Raw genomic sequence first — 13,089 nt, 5'->3', positions numbered from 1 at the left:
GTACCATAGAACTCATCTGAACTATAATATGGTTGATGCAGTGGGAAAGGTGATCCTTGAAGAGGAACATGATTGGAAATCTATTTGGTCCATAACCATAAATATCAAAAGCATTTGCATAATTGGAGTCAACATAATTTTCTTGATAATGACCATAATAGTAGTTATCACAGAAGTTGGATGGTTGAGGATTTTTTCTTAATTGGTTGTTTGAGAAAATGATCGTTTACTTGGTGGAACATATTCACGAAGTACAAGCCTTTTCACTTTTAAAAACTTTGTCTTTATCTAAACTATCCTCATACTTAAAACTTTATGATGAACAACTTGAAATATTCACATTAACAGGCCTTTTCAAATGACACAGTTTTCAACAAGTGTTTCATCATAAATAGTTTCAGAATCACTATCTGAAATAACATCAATATTTTCATTCAAAATAACATAAGAAGTGTCAACATCAACACTTTCACAAATTACTTCATCATCAGAAGATGAAGATAATATATTTGGGTGAAAATAGTATTGTTATTATTACAAACAGAATTTGCAAATGGTTTTAAATTCACACCAGAAACAAAAAGTGAATTTGACATTCTTATCCCGTCACAACTCATGTCCTTTCCCACCAATCAACTTTCTTATACACAACCTGCTGAACAAGATGAATTACCATTAGAATCAATATGCACATGCATTGGATCAACTGTTTTTGAAACGGGAGGAACAAATATATTTGGTTTTGGTACATGACCAATTCCATAGACCATTTGATCCTCAGGAGAGGTATCGAAACTAAAGTGAGGTAGGGATGTGTAATTGTCATTAAAAGGTGGTAGAATTGCCACATATTCGTATCCAAAACCTGTCTTTTGTTTCATACTCATTTGTGCTCCAATGATGCCATTTAACTTATTAAATGCCATCTCAAATTTGTCAACAATGATTTTTCTTTGTGATAGCTAAAATTCAAGTTTCTCAATTTTAGTATTTAACTCGACTATTCGTTTTTCATGAAACTCACATGTTTTATTATATTGAAAAAAATTAATATGCAATTTTGCCAAGTTGTCATGATGAGTTTTGATACTAGTGGTATATATCTTATTAGACTTTTTTATATTCATCATTAGGATGTTTAATGCTCAAGTTTTCTTTAATTGCAACAACATTATGAGTTCTATAGTATTCTACCTTACTTATGCAAGCTTGAGAGCAAAGGTGTTTGTGTACCTCGGGAGAGTGGCATGGTTTCCTCTAGGAGTTGAACTTGAAGCAGCTTTGTCTTCATTCACAAATGCCATCCCAGCCATGTTCAACTGGTAAAATGTTCAACGGGTTTACCAGCTTAATGAATTGGTGAGCTTCTCAATTTGGATTAGTTAATTCAGCAGACTAAGTGATAAGGACCTTGGTTCTTGAACTTGAGTTCACTTTGTTTGAAATTACTTGACCAATTCGTGGAACTCTATGGCCCTATAGCTGACCCATTGGCCTCTTATCATTTCTCTTCCCCTTTCACTGTTAGAGACTTCAGTGATTTTGATGTCATTAGCAGGCTTTGCTGGATTTGTGCACTCTCTTACAACGTGTCCTAGTTCGTTGCAATTGTAGCAACGAAGTTGTTCCCTATAAAACCCAATACTCTTGTTGTTGGAGTCTCTGAAACTATTCTTCTCATATTTCTTCATAAAGTTTGTGGCCTTGTGAACTGTCATGGCCATGTGGTACCTGATATCCATCTTCTTAAGATCCTTTTCATTGATGTCAAGAATATCGCCTTACTGAAAGGATGGAGGTAGCAAGTTTCCTTGCTTTAGTTCTTTATGACTGACCATAAAGGCGTGGAAGAGTGCAATGTGGCAATCATCAATTGGAGTAGACTGGCTTGAGCTACTGGATTTGTTGTTTGCTAACTTGTGTATCCCTTGAGCCTTGAGAGATTGTTCAACGGCTTTGTTGACAGCATCTTGGAATGAGATTGAGTTTGATGAAGCTAGTTGATTTGCTGATGTCTTGAAGGCTTTGTTGTTATCGCTCTGAGCATAATACAGTTTTACTCCATCAACGGGATGAACGGTTGGGTGTGATTGATTGAGGAAGGCAGAACTGATTCCAGAACCTGTATAAATCCCAGCTTGATTCAGAGATCTTACATGATTGTTTAATCTAAGCTTGTCATCCATTTCAAAAGACTTAATTGTGGAGATCAAGTCTTGCTGAGAAATAACGTTCAGATTGGTTGTTATCTTGATGAAAATGACACTACTATTCCATGTATATGGTAGTGAATTCAACAGTTTGTAGTTAATCTCAGATAAATCATTGTTGATTCCAGCACTTCTCATCTTGGTAATCAACTTCTCATATCTCCCAATGAGATTTCCAACAGACTCTCCTTGAACATGGTTGAACATGTTAAATTCTCCCTTCAAAACTTCCTTTCGGTTGTTCCTCATTTCCATGTACCTTCAAAATTTTCAACCAAGTCATCCCAAAGGCCTTTGGCAGTTGTGTGTTCTCTTAAGGCTTGAGAAATATCAGCAGACAGACACACACTCAACACACCATAAGCCTTTTCACCCTCAAGAAGCAATTTATTATCATCATCCACATAACCTTTAAAAGGGGTAGCAACAGATCCCTCGGTGTCATAGTTGTAGGCTTGTGAGGACCATTCTCAATGGATATAAGGAGAGCAAAGTCGGTCATTCTTATGTAGTTGTTGAACCTCCATTTGAAATCATCAAAGTTACTTTTAATAGACATTAACTTTGGAGGTTTTGTTGTGGTTCCAACCTCATTTTCCAACATTAGACAACTTTTCAACATCTCGTGATCATTTATCATCTTCTTAATCAAGTTAGGAATGAAACAGACTCAGTCCAGAAGCTCTACGTACAAAAAAATTGAGTTCAAAGTTTTAATTGAATCGAATCGAGTAGTAAATGAATCGAATTGAATAGAAATGAATTAAATCGAGTTACAAAATGAATCGAATCGAATAGAAACTCGATTCGATTGGTTTGAAATTTCGATTCGATTGGTTTCTGATTTCGATTAGATTGGTTTCAAACTTTGATTCGATTGGTTTCAAACTTGATTAGATTGGAAATAACAGAAAATACAATTTTCAATTTTTGCACGGGTCTTCATGCAAGTACAATCTTTTCCATATTTGGAAACTCGATTCAACACACTGAAAAAAACCGAAGCACCCGTTAATAACTTCAGACCCAAATTCCAATAACAAAGAAAAACACTTCTCAAATCCGAACACTTTCAAGAACACTCAAGCACACTTATTTCACCGATTTCAAGCTTGCAAACAGACTTGGTAAGCTTGAAACCCACTTCAAACACTTGAAATCAAATCTCAAACACTCAGACAAGACCAAAATTCAAGGTTGTGATCCAAGAACTACAAATAATAGAGCCGAAAGCTCTGATACCAATTGTAAGTCCTATAAACGGATTAAACAACTAGTTCTTGAATCAATCTCTAACACAAGCTATCAAAAATCACTTGTGGCCAACCGAGATCTTGGATCTTGTTGTTATTACCCGAAATAGAAAAAAATGAGAGAGAGAGTGGAGAAAGTATGTGAATGGATAAGAAAGAATTTTTGCAAAAAGGTTGTAGGTTGCATGCACATGCTTCACCTGTATAACGGCACAATGTCATGCCCACTTGTATTATAACGGCACAATGGGCTCAACATATATGGCATCGGGCCCAAACATACAATAAAAGAAACCGATAAGCTAACAAGATACATCGTAAATTGAATAAACAAATACAAAAGACTATTGAACAAAGCGGGGCCCAACGATACCCGAGAGAACCTTTCTTGAGACGAGATGTCAGCCGTTATACTGATTTTAACGTTTCAGATCTAACTCATCCACAAACACCATAAAAGATAAAACTCGTTACTGTTAGAAAACTCTTTAAAGTAAAGTTTCAAACTTAATTTTTTAAAGTTTTGGTATTAGAATGAAATGGTTCAAGTTTTAATTAGTACACTTGTTAGCTCGGTTTGATTGAATGCAAGGTATTGTAATTCTTTTTTCCTAAAGTTGAAGTATATATAGACAGTGTATAAATTATGATAGTTAATGGAAAATTTGTTTGACCGATGAAGGTATCAACAATAAAGGCCACAGACCTAACAAAAGCTACAAGCTACTAGCTCCCTTTTCCATCATTACACCCTCTATCTCTATGTGTGTGCTTTATTCTTCGTTATTGTCTTTGGTCGGTCGACAAACTGTGTGTTTTGTGTTCACTGTGCTCAGCTCGTGTTTCCCCCAAACCACCCTTCTCTCTCACCTCTCATAATGCACTTTCAACCTATCATAATTAAGCAACATATTTAAACACAATACGTTTATGTATAGCATTTATTTATTATAATATTTATATATATGTGCTCGCATGTGCATATGTGTGTCATTGTATGTGTCTATCTATATTTACGTAGGAAATTTAAGAAAATTATATTATAATATGTGTTGATGTTTTCAAGTAGAAAAGCACTAGTGTGATAGCTAGAGAAATGGATAGTATGAGTATGAGACAAAAGTGGTGGACATTAATGCCGTAAGAAGAAAGGAAAGCTAATGTCCCCCTCTCCCCTCTCTACAATGAGTGTATATATATGTATTTGTATGTGTGTATGAGAGAGAGGATTGAGAGGGACCAAAGAAAAAACTAGAAAAGATAAAACAATATTTTATCACAAGAATGAAAAGCTAAAGCCTTTTTAATTAACTTTATTGTTTACAAGAATAAAAAGGGTCACAACCCTCCACCCCTTCCTCTTCCCACATCAATCTCACAAACCAAAACCTAACATTTCTTGAGAGAGAAACTCATAAAGCATAACATAATTAAGGTGAGTGTCATCCAAGTGTTCTTGCACCCTAAAGAAGTTATCTTTCCTTAATTATTTGTCATGTTTTGTTTGGTTAATTTCCTTTAAGATTTGGATTTACAAGTCAAGTTGTTTAGGGTTTTTTAAGACACTTCTCTTCTCAAATCTTTGTTAATTTACTTTTTCTACCCATATGTGTATGTGTGTATGCATGCTTATAGAGAAGAGAAGAATTAGTAAATAAGTGAAAGTGATCATCATCATCATTATCAGAACATTCAAGACACACAACAACAACAACAACAACAACAACAAACATGGATATTAATGATTATTCATATAACAATACTAGGTTGATGTTCCCATCATCATCAGAAATCTCACCAGTCATGCATCATCATCAACAACCATCATCATGGAGTACTCTACCTCAAGTGTTGCACCATAACAACATCTTCAACCCACTTATTCAATACCCGACCCGAGACCAAGACCCGTTTCTCTTCTCCCAACCACCACCTCCTCCTTTATCATGCTACGGTGGTTTGTTTAACAGAAGTGTGCCAAATGGGTTGCAGTTTGCATATGATGGTAGCTCGTCGTCTGATCATAACTTGAGATTGTTATCTGAGACACTAGGGCATGTGGTCCAACCCGGATCCGGTCCATTTGGACTCCAAACTGACATGATTAAGATGACTGCTCAAGAGATCATGGATGCTAAAGCTTTAGCAGCCTCCAAAAGCCATAGCGAAGCCGAACGACGACGTAGGGAACGAATCAATAATCATCTTGCAAAGCTAAGAAGCTTACTCCCAAGCACCACCAAGGTAAGAATTCATTCATCTAGCCATTTTTCTTTTCATTATTTTATCATATAAGTATATAACATAAGATCTCTAGTGCACATAAGTGTCACACGTCAGCTGTAATATCAGATTTTCACTAATGTTAAGAAAACAAATTTTCTTTGTATTCTTTTCAAACACTACTAAAAATTTAATACATAAAATATATATTTTTTAAATAGTGGTTGTGTGACATATATCCGGCTCCAATGTGACTGTCCGGCCATGTAGGCCGTTCATTCAGCATTGGAGGTGGTTTAAATCAATGAACCAACATAAAGATCTTGCAAAAACCATTGGAATTGTAAGAATGATTGAAGCTTTTGTTGGTGTGGGTAATATGGTAAGATAAAGAGGAACCAATGAGTAACTATAAAGATCAATATGAAAATTGTTTTGTTGGTGTTTTTGAGTTCCAAGAAATTATGAAAAGAAACCACACTTTCTTCTAGTAATAACAACACCAGACAAAGTAATTAGCATTCGTGTGTGTCAGTGATGACACAAAACACAAACCCTATGTGTGTGTTTTTACCCATGCCCATGCTTTAAACCCATCATTACAAACACACTTATGATATTAAACTTGCAAGTTACTATTGTTTTGAAATGCTCAACTATCTTTTTAACTTATAAGAACCCACCATCTTTTGTTTTCTTTTTCACATAATGATGATCATTCCACATTCATTCACACATACATTGATAGAATATATATATATATATATATATATATCATTAGTATACATGAATATGATCATCATTTATGTGAATTGCGGAAAAATAAGCATAAAAAGGGAGTTATATATGAATTAACACTACAAAACATAGAGTATCGCAAATACCGATAAATAATTTACCAATAGTTGTCCATTGGTAAATTAATCATCAGATATACTCATTTGTTTAGTAGTATGAACTAATCGTTATTAATATTTTGTTTACACTTTAGACGGACAAGGCTTCGTTGCTAGCTGAAGTCATACAACACGTAAAGGAGCTAAAGCGCCAAACATCAATAATCACCGAACAAAGTCCAGTCCCAACGGAGATAGATGAATTGTCAGTGGACAACGCGTCGGACAAAGACGGTAAACTTGTAATCAGAGCCTCATTATGTTGTGAGGATCGATCAGATCTCTTACCGGAGCTCATCAAGACTTTAAAAGCGCTTCGATTAAAAACCCTAAAAGCCGAGATCACAACCCTTGGTGGACGTGTTAAGAATGTTTTATTCATCACCGCAGAAGATCACCATTTAACTGGAAATGATGATCAGCAAATGGTGAATTACTCGTTAAGCGCGATCCAAGAAGCACTCAAACAAGTGATGGAGAAAGCAAATGGTGTTGATTCCTCTTGTGGGAGTGTAAAGAGACAAAGAACAAATAGCATCAGCATCCTTGAACATCATAGATCTTTTTAAAATATGCAAGTGACAGATTTAAAGTCATTAACTTGCTAATCTGTAGGGTTTAATTAAGTTTGGTTTTGTTACATTGTGTGTGGGTGTTTTGCTTGTTTAATTCCTTCTTTTTCATTAGTGTTTTTAGCTAGTCTTCATGGGCATGCTTAATATTAATTTGTTCTCGTGATTGTGTGTATGAAGATCAAAAGTCTAGTACTACATGGAAAATTGATTTTTCATATATTTCCCTAAAAAGTAGTGTTTATATCAATAAGGAAGACAAACAGGCAACAAACTACATGCGTCTGGGATCTTCATTTGTCTGTATTTCTACTTGTTCTTCTTAAAAACTTCAATTATTACTTTGTTAAAGGATAATCCATTGATACAATATTAAGAAGTAAAATAAATTATAACTTGTTTATATTTCTCTCACCCCTCGATCTCTTTTTCTCTCTCTAAACATATGCAAAGTTGGTGGCATATGTCTAATGATGAAAAGGTGACGATTTGGGTTACATCATCATTACATATGCAAGTACCACGCTCTCAGGTTTGGTAATCCGTAATTTTATCAGTTCAATACGCAAGAGGCAAGAAGTGTGTTGTTTGTCGTAATTAAGACGTGTATGGATTACTTTTTTTTAGGATTGTAGATAGCTTTCGGAGTTCAAGTACCGATACAATTTGGTTAGTGATGTTTTCTTTAACATATTTAGGCGTGTCGGTATTTCTGTTAAAAAAGAAACCATGTAAATTTTTTGACCGACATGTTGGATGAAAGGTCAACACTCAGACCAGCTGACATTTTGATCTTTGAATGCATGGGCGGATCTAATGAAGAAAAGGGTGGTTCCTCGGAACCACCCGAGTTTCGAAATAATAGTGTACGGATATATAGAAGATACTAGAGGAACCACCTTATAAATTAAGAGGGAACCACCCTATTAACAATTGAAATGATGGTCTGGTTGGCAAGATGTTGTTCTTCTAAGCTCAAGGTCACGAGTTTGATTCCATGATAAAGCAGTTTTATGGATTATTTTTCCTAATCCGTTACTCTTTGTGATAGGCACATTTTGGCCTTTCTAATTATTTTGTTAATTATAACATCTGTTTGGTTTTTATTATATGTTTTGTGTTACATTAATTTCTGATATAGCATGGTTGAGTTTCATGAAGCTGCTGGTGTTTCATTCGGTACTCTGTATAAGGTACTCTTACCATTTAGGTCCAAGTGCTTTTATAAACAAATAGTGTTTCGTTTATTATTTTGAAATGTTTTATTTAAATATTTGTAGAGTGCCGGAAAACAAGCAATTGCCGAAATTGTCCCAACTCTTCTTCATGCTTTGGAAGATGATGACATGGCAGCACCTGCCCTTCATGGTCAACAAATTTTGAGGTATTAAGAAACAAGATAGTATTATTACCTAAGCCAAAAAGATGAAATTAGATAGGCCATCTACTTAGAAGTCTCTGCCAACCACCTCCGTGCGTCGCGGGCTCATGCTTTTCCCCAGCCACCTTATTCCAGACTTGTTCGTTGTTACTCATCCTCGAATCCTCCGACCGTGATGGTGACTTTAGATTCATTTGTTAATTGTTCTTGATATTGTTAATTGTATAGATTCAATTATTAATTGTTAAGTTATTTGTTAAATTTTAGATTATAATTAGCAAATTAAACCAATCGTAAAGCATTATTATGTAATGAACCGACCCGAATCGTCAAACCGACCCGAAAATTTTATACCCGATTCCATGAAATTGAATCATTTAATACTAGTGCACCACCTAAAAAAAATTCCTGCATCCGCCACTGTTTGGATGGATATGAGGGAAACATGAGTGTGTAGGTCTGATAAGGGTTTCGATTCCCTCTTGTGGGCTAGGGGAGTAGTGTTTTCACAATGGTCTAGGTTGCATTAAAAGCCGCTTTATGCAAAGCGATCAAACACGAAAAAACGTGTCTTGACATCCAATTTGTGTTTATACCATTTGTTTTTTATACGTTTGGTTAAGGCCTGAGGGTGTCCTAACGTCCAACAGGTCATAAATTATAATATTATTGTCCAATAATAATCTATGAATGTCCCTCAAACTCAAGATTGCTACTATGCGTAAATATTCCAGATCCATGAGAACTTGTACAGTGTGAATGTCATTATTTTCTCACTTTCATTATGCTTCCGTTCTTTATTGTTTTTTTTTTCAATTTTCATCATTTTTTTTTCGGTTCAGATATCTATTTAACTTGTACAGATTTTCCAGAGGTCGCATTATCGAATTATGTTTCACATTTTGTAACTGTAACTTGTACGGATCATTTGGAAACTATTAAGATCAACCAAATATATATATATACATGTTATATATATGTGTGTGGTTGAGAGAGTGGCCCCCACCTTTTGCCACCTATGATGTTTGGATGAAGTTTGTAGTCACAAACTTTGTGAAGCAAACTTTTAGCCCACAATAACAAAAGTTGGTGTCTCTCTTGTTTGAAGTCATCCACATCATCCAAACCTTGGGTTCCATATCCCATTGTGAATGCTCTTAGGGTTATTTAATAGCTGGTCTTTTATTCATTGTACGTACGCTTTCATTCAATCAACAGAAAGAGTCGATCAACGGTAGTGAAAAAAACTAGTGTTGTGTTATCTGATTGTGTTTTGGGGCCTGAACCAACAAATACCACAATCGACTTCACTCCATGTTGTTGTCGCGCCTTACACGTCTAAACAGGATTGTAGTTTCCATATATGAAACCATTTTCTCTACACGTTTTCCTCGACTCCAAACTATAAGCCAACTTAAACAAAAGAGAATGTTGGTCAAGGATATGGGGTATTTGACGACTAGTGATCTCAACAAATAATAAATAATTTGTGTGGAATAAGAGTTCAAGACTATCATATAGAAAGACTAAGAATAGATATAAATACAATGTTGAGTTTATAATATCGAATAATGTTACAATAATAAATCATTATGAAAAAAAACTTTCACATATCTATAGTACTCAACAGAAGAAACGCAAAGTATTTGGATGGGTTGTACACACACTTGATTTGCTGAGGAAGTTGGGTATGTGTGAAAATATAATTGGCACTTTTACTAAGTAGTTCAGTCCTAGAGGCCAAATGGCCAATACAAAAGTTTGACATCTTATCATAGCATTCTCTCTTGTAAACAACTCAGTTGCATAAATGTTAGTTAGGCGTATTTTTGTCATTCTAAAGAATACTTCATAATTCTGATCGGTTTATAATTTTTATCTTCTAAATTATTCTTTTCTTCAACACTTAATTGAATGCCTAGGGGGATACAAATGATATTTCCTAACAAGAACAAAATTAACCAAAACGAACAAGGACAAAATCAAAGTATATTAATAATATGAAGATCATGTTCTTCAATACTTGACTAACAAATTAGGGGTTACAGGAAATATTTATCAACAAAAATTGGCTTCATCAGCTTATTCTCAAATTAGCCAAGTTTTTTTTTTAATCTTTGAGGACGTTACATTTGCAACCAAAAACATGTAGAACGTGAAGTTTGGCTTCCTGTTGTCTCCGACTTCATAAGGGTGTAAGAATAAATATATAGGTATGTATATTTATGTATGGCCTACATGATCATTTATATTATAATAGATCAAAGTTAATTAAATTATACCTTATAATTATGTTAGCTATGTAATTGTTGATGGACCAAATTACCCTTTCTTGCTAACCAAGGGTTTCCCCTTGGATGTATATAAATATGGAGAGACTAATTAACATCAAATAACCTAACCCTAAACCCTCACATCAAATTCGTGAGCCTCTCTCTCCCTCTATTATTCGGTTTCTCAAGAACCCTAATTTCCATCACTAATATCATCCTAAAGGGGAACCCGACCAAGCTGACTGTCATGTCGTCTGGATCGTACTCATCAGCCGTGGCCACCCTCTTTGTTGTGACAGGTATGTTTTAATTGTAGGTTATCATAACATCCATGTTTTCTATTATATACATGAAGAACTGATCAACATGTGGTATCAAGAGCGATGTTGATTAATCAGTTCTTCATGTCTTCCTTTAACTCAGGATCTAAACCGGAAGACATGAACTAAAACCTGATAAACCCTAACAGTTTTCGGTTTTCATTAGTTCGTATTATTTATTTATTGTTTTGATTAAAATCCGAAAAATGAGAAACCCTAACAATTTTTCGGTTTTAAAAGTTGCATCTGATATAAACTAACAGTTTTTTTAGAAATCTGATAAATTAATGATTATTCATGTTCATAACAGTTTTCGAAAATCTGGTATAATCTGGTTCAATATCTGGATTGTTATAATGTTTTACTAAATTTTGATTAAGATTTAGACCAAGATATTTCGAATTTTGTAAACTTAATAAAGGAATTACTTTGAAAATAATCAAATCTTGGATAAACAAACAATCCCTAAAGAATTCAGATTAATCATTATTAACTGTTCATAAACTTATGGGTGTATGTGTTTACGGCTAAAACAGTTTCCGAAAACACTAAAACCAGAAAACTAATTTCCCGAGACTAAAAATTTTTCATGAACCTGGAAACTAAGTTCGATCCGCGCTAATCGTTTTGTTCGCTATTAACTAAACTAATGTTTTGTAAATACTTATAATTCCTATTTATCACTTTTACAAAACAAATAAAAGCTTAACTTGAATGAATGATGATGTATACTTCTGCCCAAAGGTGATGTGATACATCTAACATATCATTCAAGTCTAAATACAAGCTATGTTAGTTTAGCTTAAACATGATTTTAATGTATCACTTCTGCTCAAAGGTGATGCGATACATTTATATCAAAGCAAAACTAACTCGTGCATAATTAAAATGGTTGTTTCACTTATGCCCAAAGGTGATGTGTTACAATTGTTCGCACATATACTTAAGTAAAATTTAATTCTGCCCAAAGGTGATTTATCTTTTATTTAAGTAGAATTTTATTAATTACATTAATCTATTATTTTGATGATAATAATAGATATTAATTATCACAGCTTCATAATTTAAAATGGTTCTTATTTATGCATGCATTAGTTTAAATTGCCCCTAGTTCACTCTAAGTTCCTTCTAGTTTAGTATCTTAACATTCTCATATAAATTCCAATAACAGCTCCAAATGGTGGAATCACATCAATAACTAGAGATAACTTTGCTGCCTGGAAGGACTCTCTTATGCTTAATCTCGCCTTCCTAGATTTCGACTTTGCTCTAAACGAGGATGAACCTCCAGCACTAACCACTGAAAGCACCCCTTCTCAGCACTTATTGTTCGAAAAATGGAAGAGATGTAACCGCATGTCTCTAATGCTTATGAAAAACTCCATTATCATGCCCATAAGAGGATCCATTCCGGACTCTGACAATGCTAAAACCTATCTGGCTTCTGTGGAGGAATAATTCAAGGGAACGTCTAAGTCGAATGCTAGTACTCTTATTCTCAAACTGGTGACTACTAAGTACGCTGGAAGGAGTGGCATTCGTGGGCACATTATGATGATGAACGACATGGCCCATAAACTGAAGGGATTAAACATGGAGATCAGCGACGGTTTTCCGGTACACTTCATCATGACCTCTCTTCCACCTGCCTATGAAGCTTTCAAAATCAATTACAACACCCAGAAGGAAAAATGGTCCATGAGTGAGCTGATTGCTATGTGCGTGCAAGAGGAAGAGCGTATGAAGATGGACAAACCTGAATTTGCTTACCTTGCCACCAGTTCCAAGAAGAGGAAGAACACTAATCCAAGAAAGGAGTTAGCTAAAGTTCAGAAAAATAATACAGGTGCCTCAACCAGCTCTCAGAACTAGGGGTGTACACGGACCGGACCGAACCGGACGAGAGCATGTCCGTGTCCGTCCGTTAAGCTTTTGACGGACAAACGGACGGTTCACGAACA

General features: G+C 34.9%; 1 protein-coding gene across 1 annotated transcript; it reads left to right on the top strand.

The window, feature by feature from the left end:
- The first annotated feature begins 5,186 nt into the window (after positions 1-5,186).
- LOC143591043 (transcription factor bHLH30-like) lies at positions 5,187-7,210 on the top strand. The gene is made up of 2 exons (XM_077071362.1): positions 5,187-5,707; positions 6,678-7,210. The coding sequence occupies exons 1-2, from the start codon at positions 5,195-5,197 to the stop codon at positions 7,149-7,151; spliced, it is 987 nt and encodes a 328-aa protein (XP_076927477.1). The 5' UTR covers positions 5,187-5,194; the 3' UTR covers positions 7,152-7,210.
- Positions 7,211-13,089: the final 5,879 nt, after the last annotated feature.

This window comes from Bidens hawaiensis, unplaced genomic scaffold (assembly GCF_021521415.1).
Source record: "Bidens hawaiensis isolate Kalapana, Puna unplaced genomic scaffold, B.hawaiensis_p1.1 tig00039157_1, whole genome shotgun sequence".
NCBI classification, from domain to species: domain Eukaryota; kingdom Viridiplantae; phylum Streptophyta; class Magnoliopsida; order Asterales; family Asteraceae; genus Bidens; species Bidens hawaiensis.
This window is presented reverse-complemented; position numbering and strand designations above follow the sequence as displayed.

Coding starts and splice junctions, on each gene's coding strand:
- LOC143591043 (XM_077071362.1), top strand. CDS start 5,195: ATGGATATTAATGATTATTCATATAACAATACTAGGTTGATGTTCCCA. Junction 5,708..6,677: donor TACTCCCAAGCACCACCAAG/GTAAGAATTCAT, acceptor TTTACACTTTAG/ACGGACAAGGCTTCGTTGCT.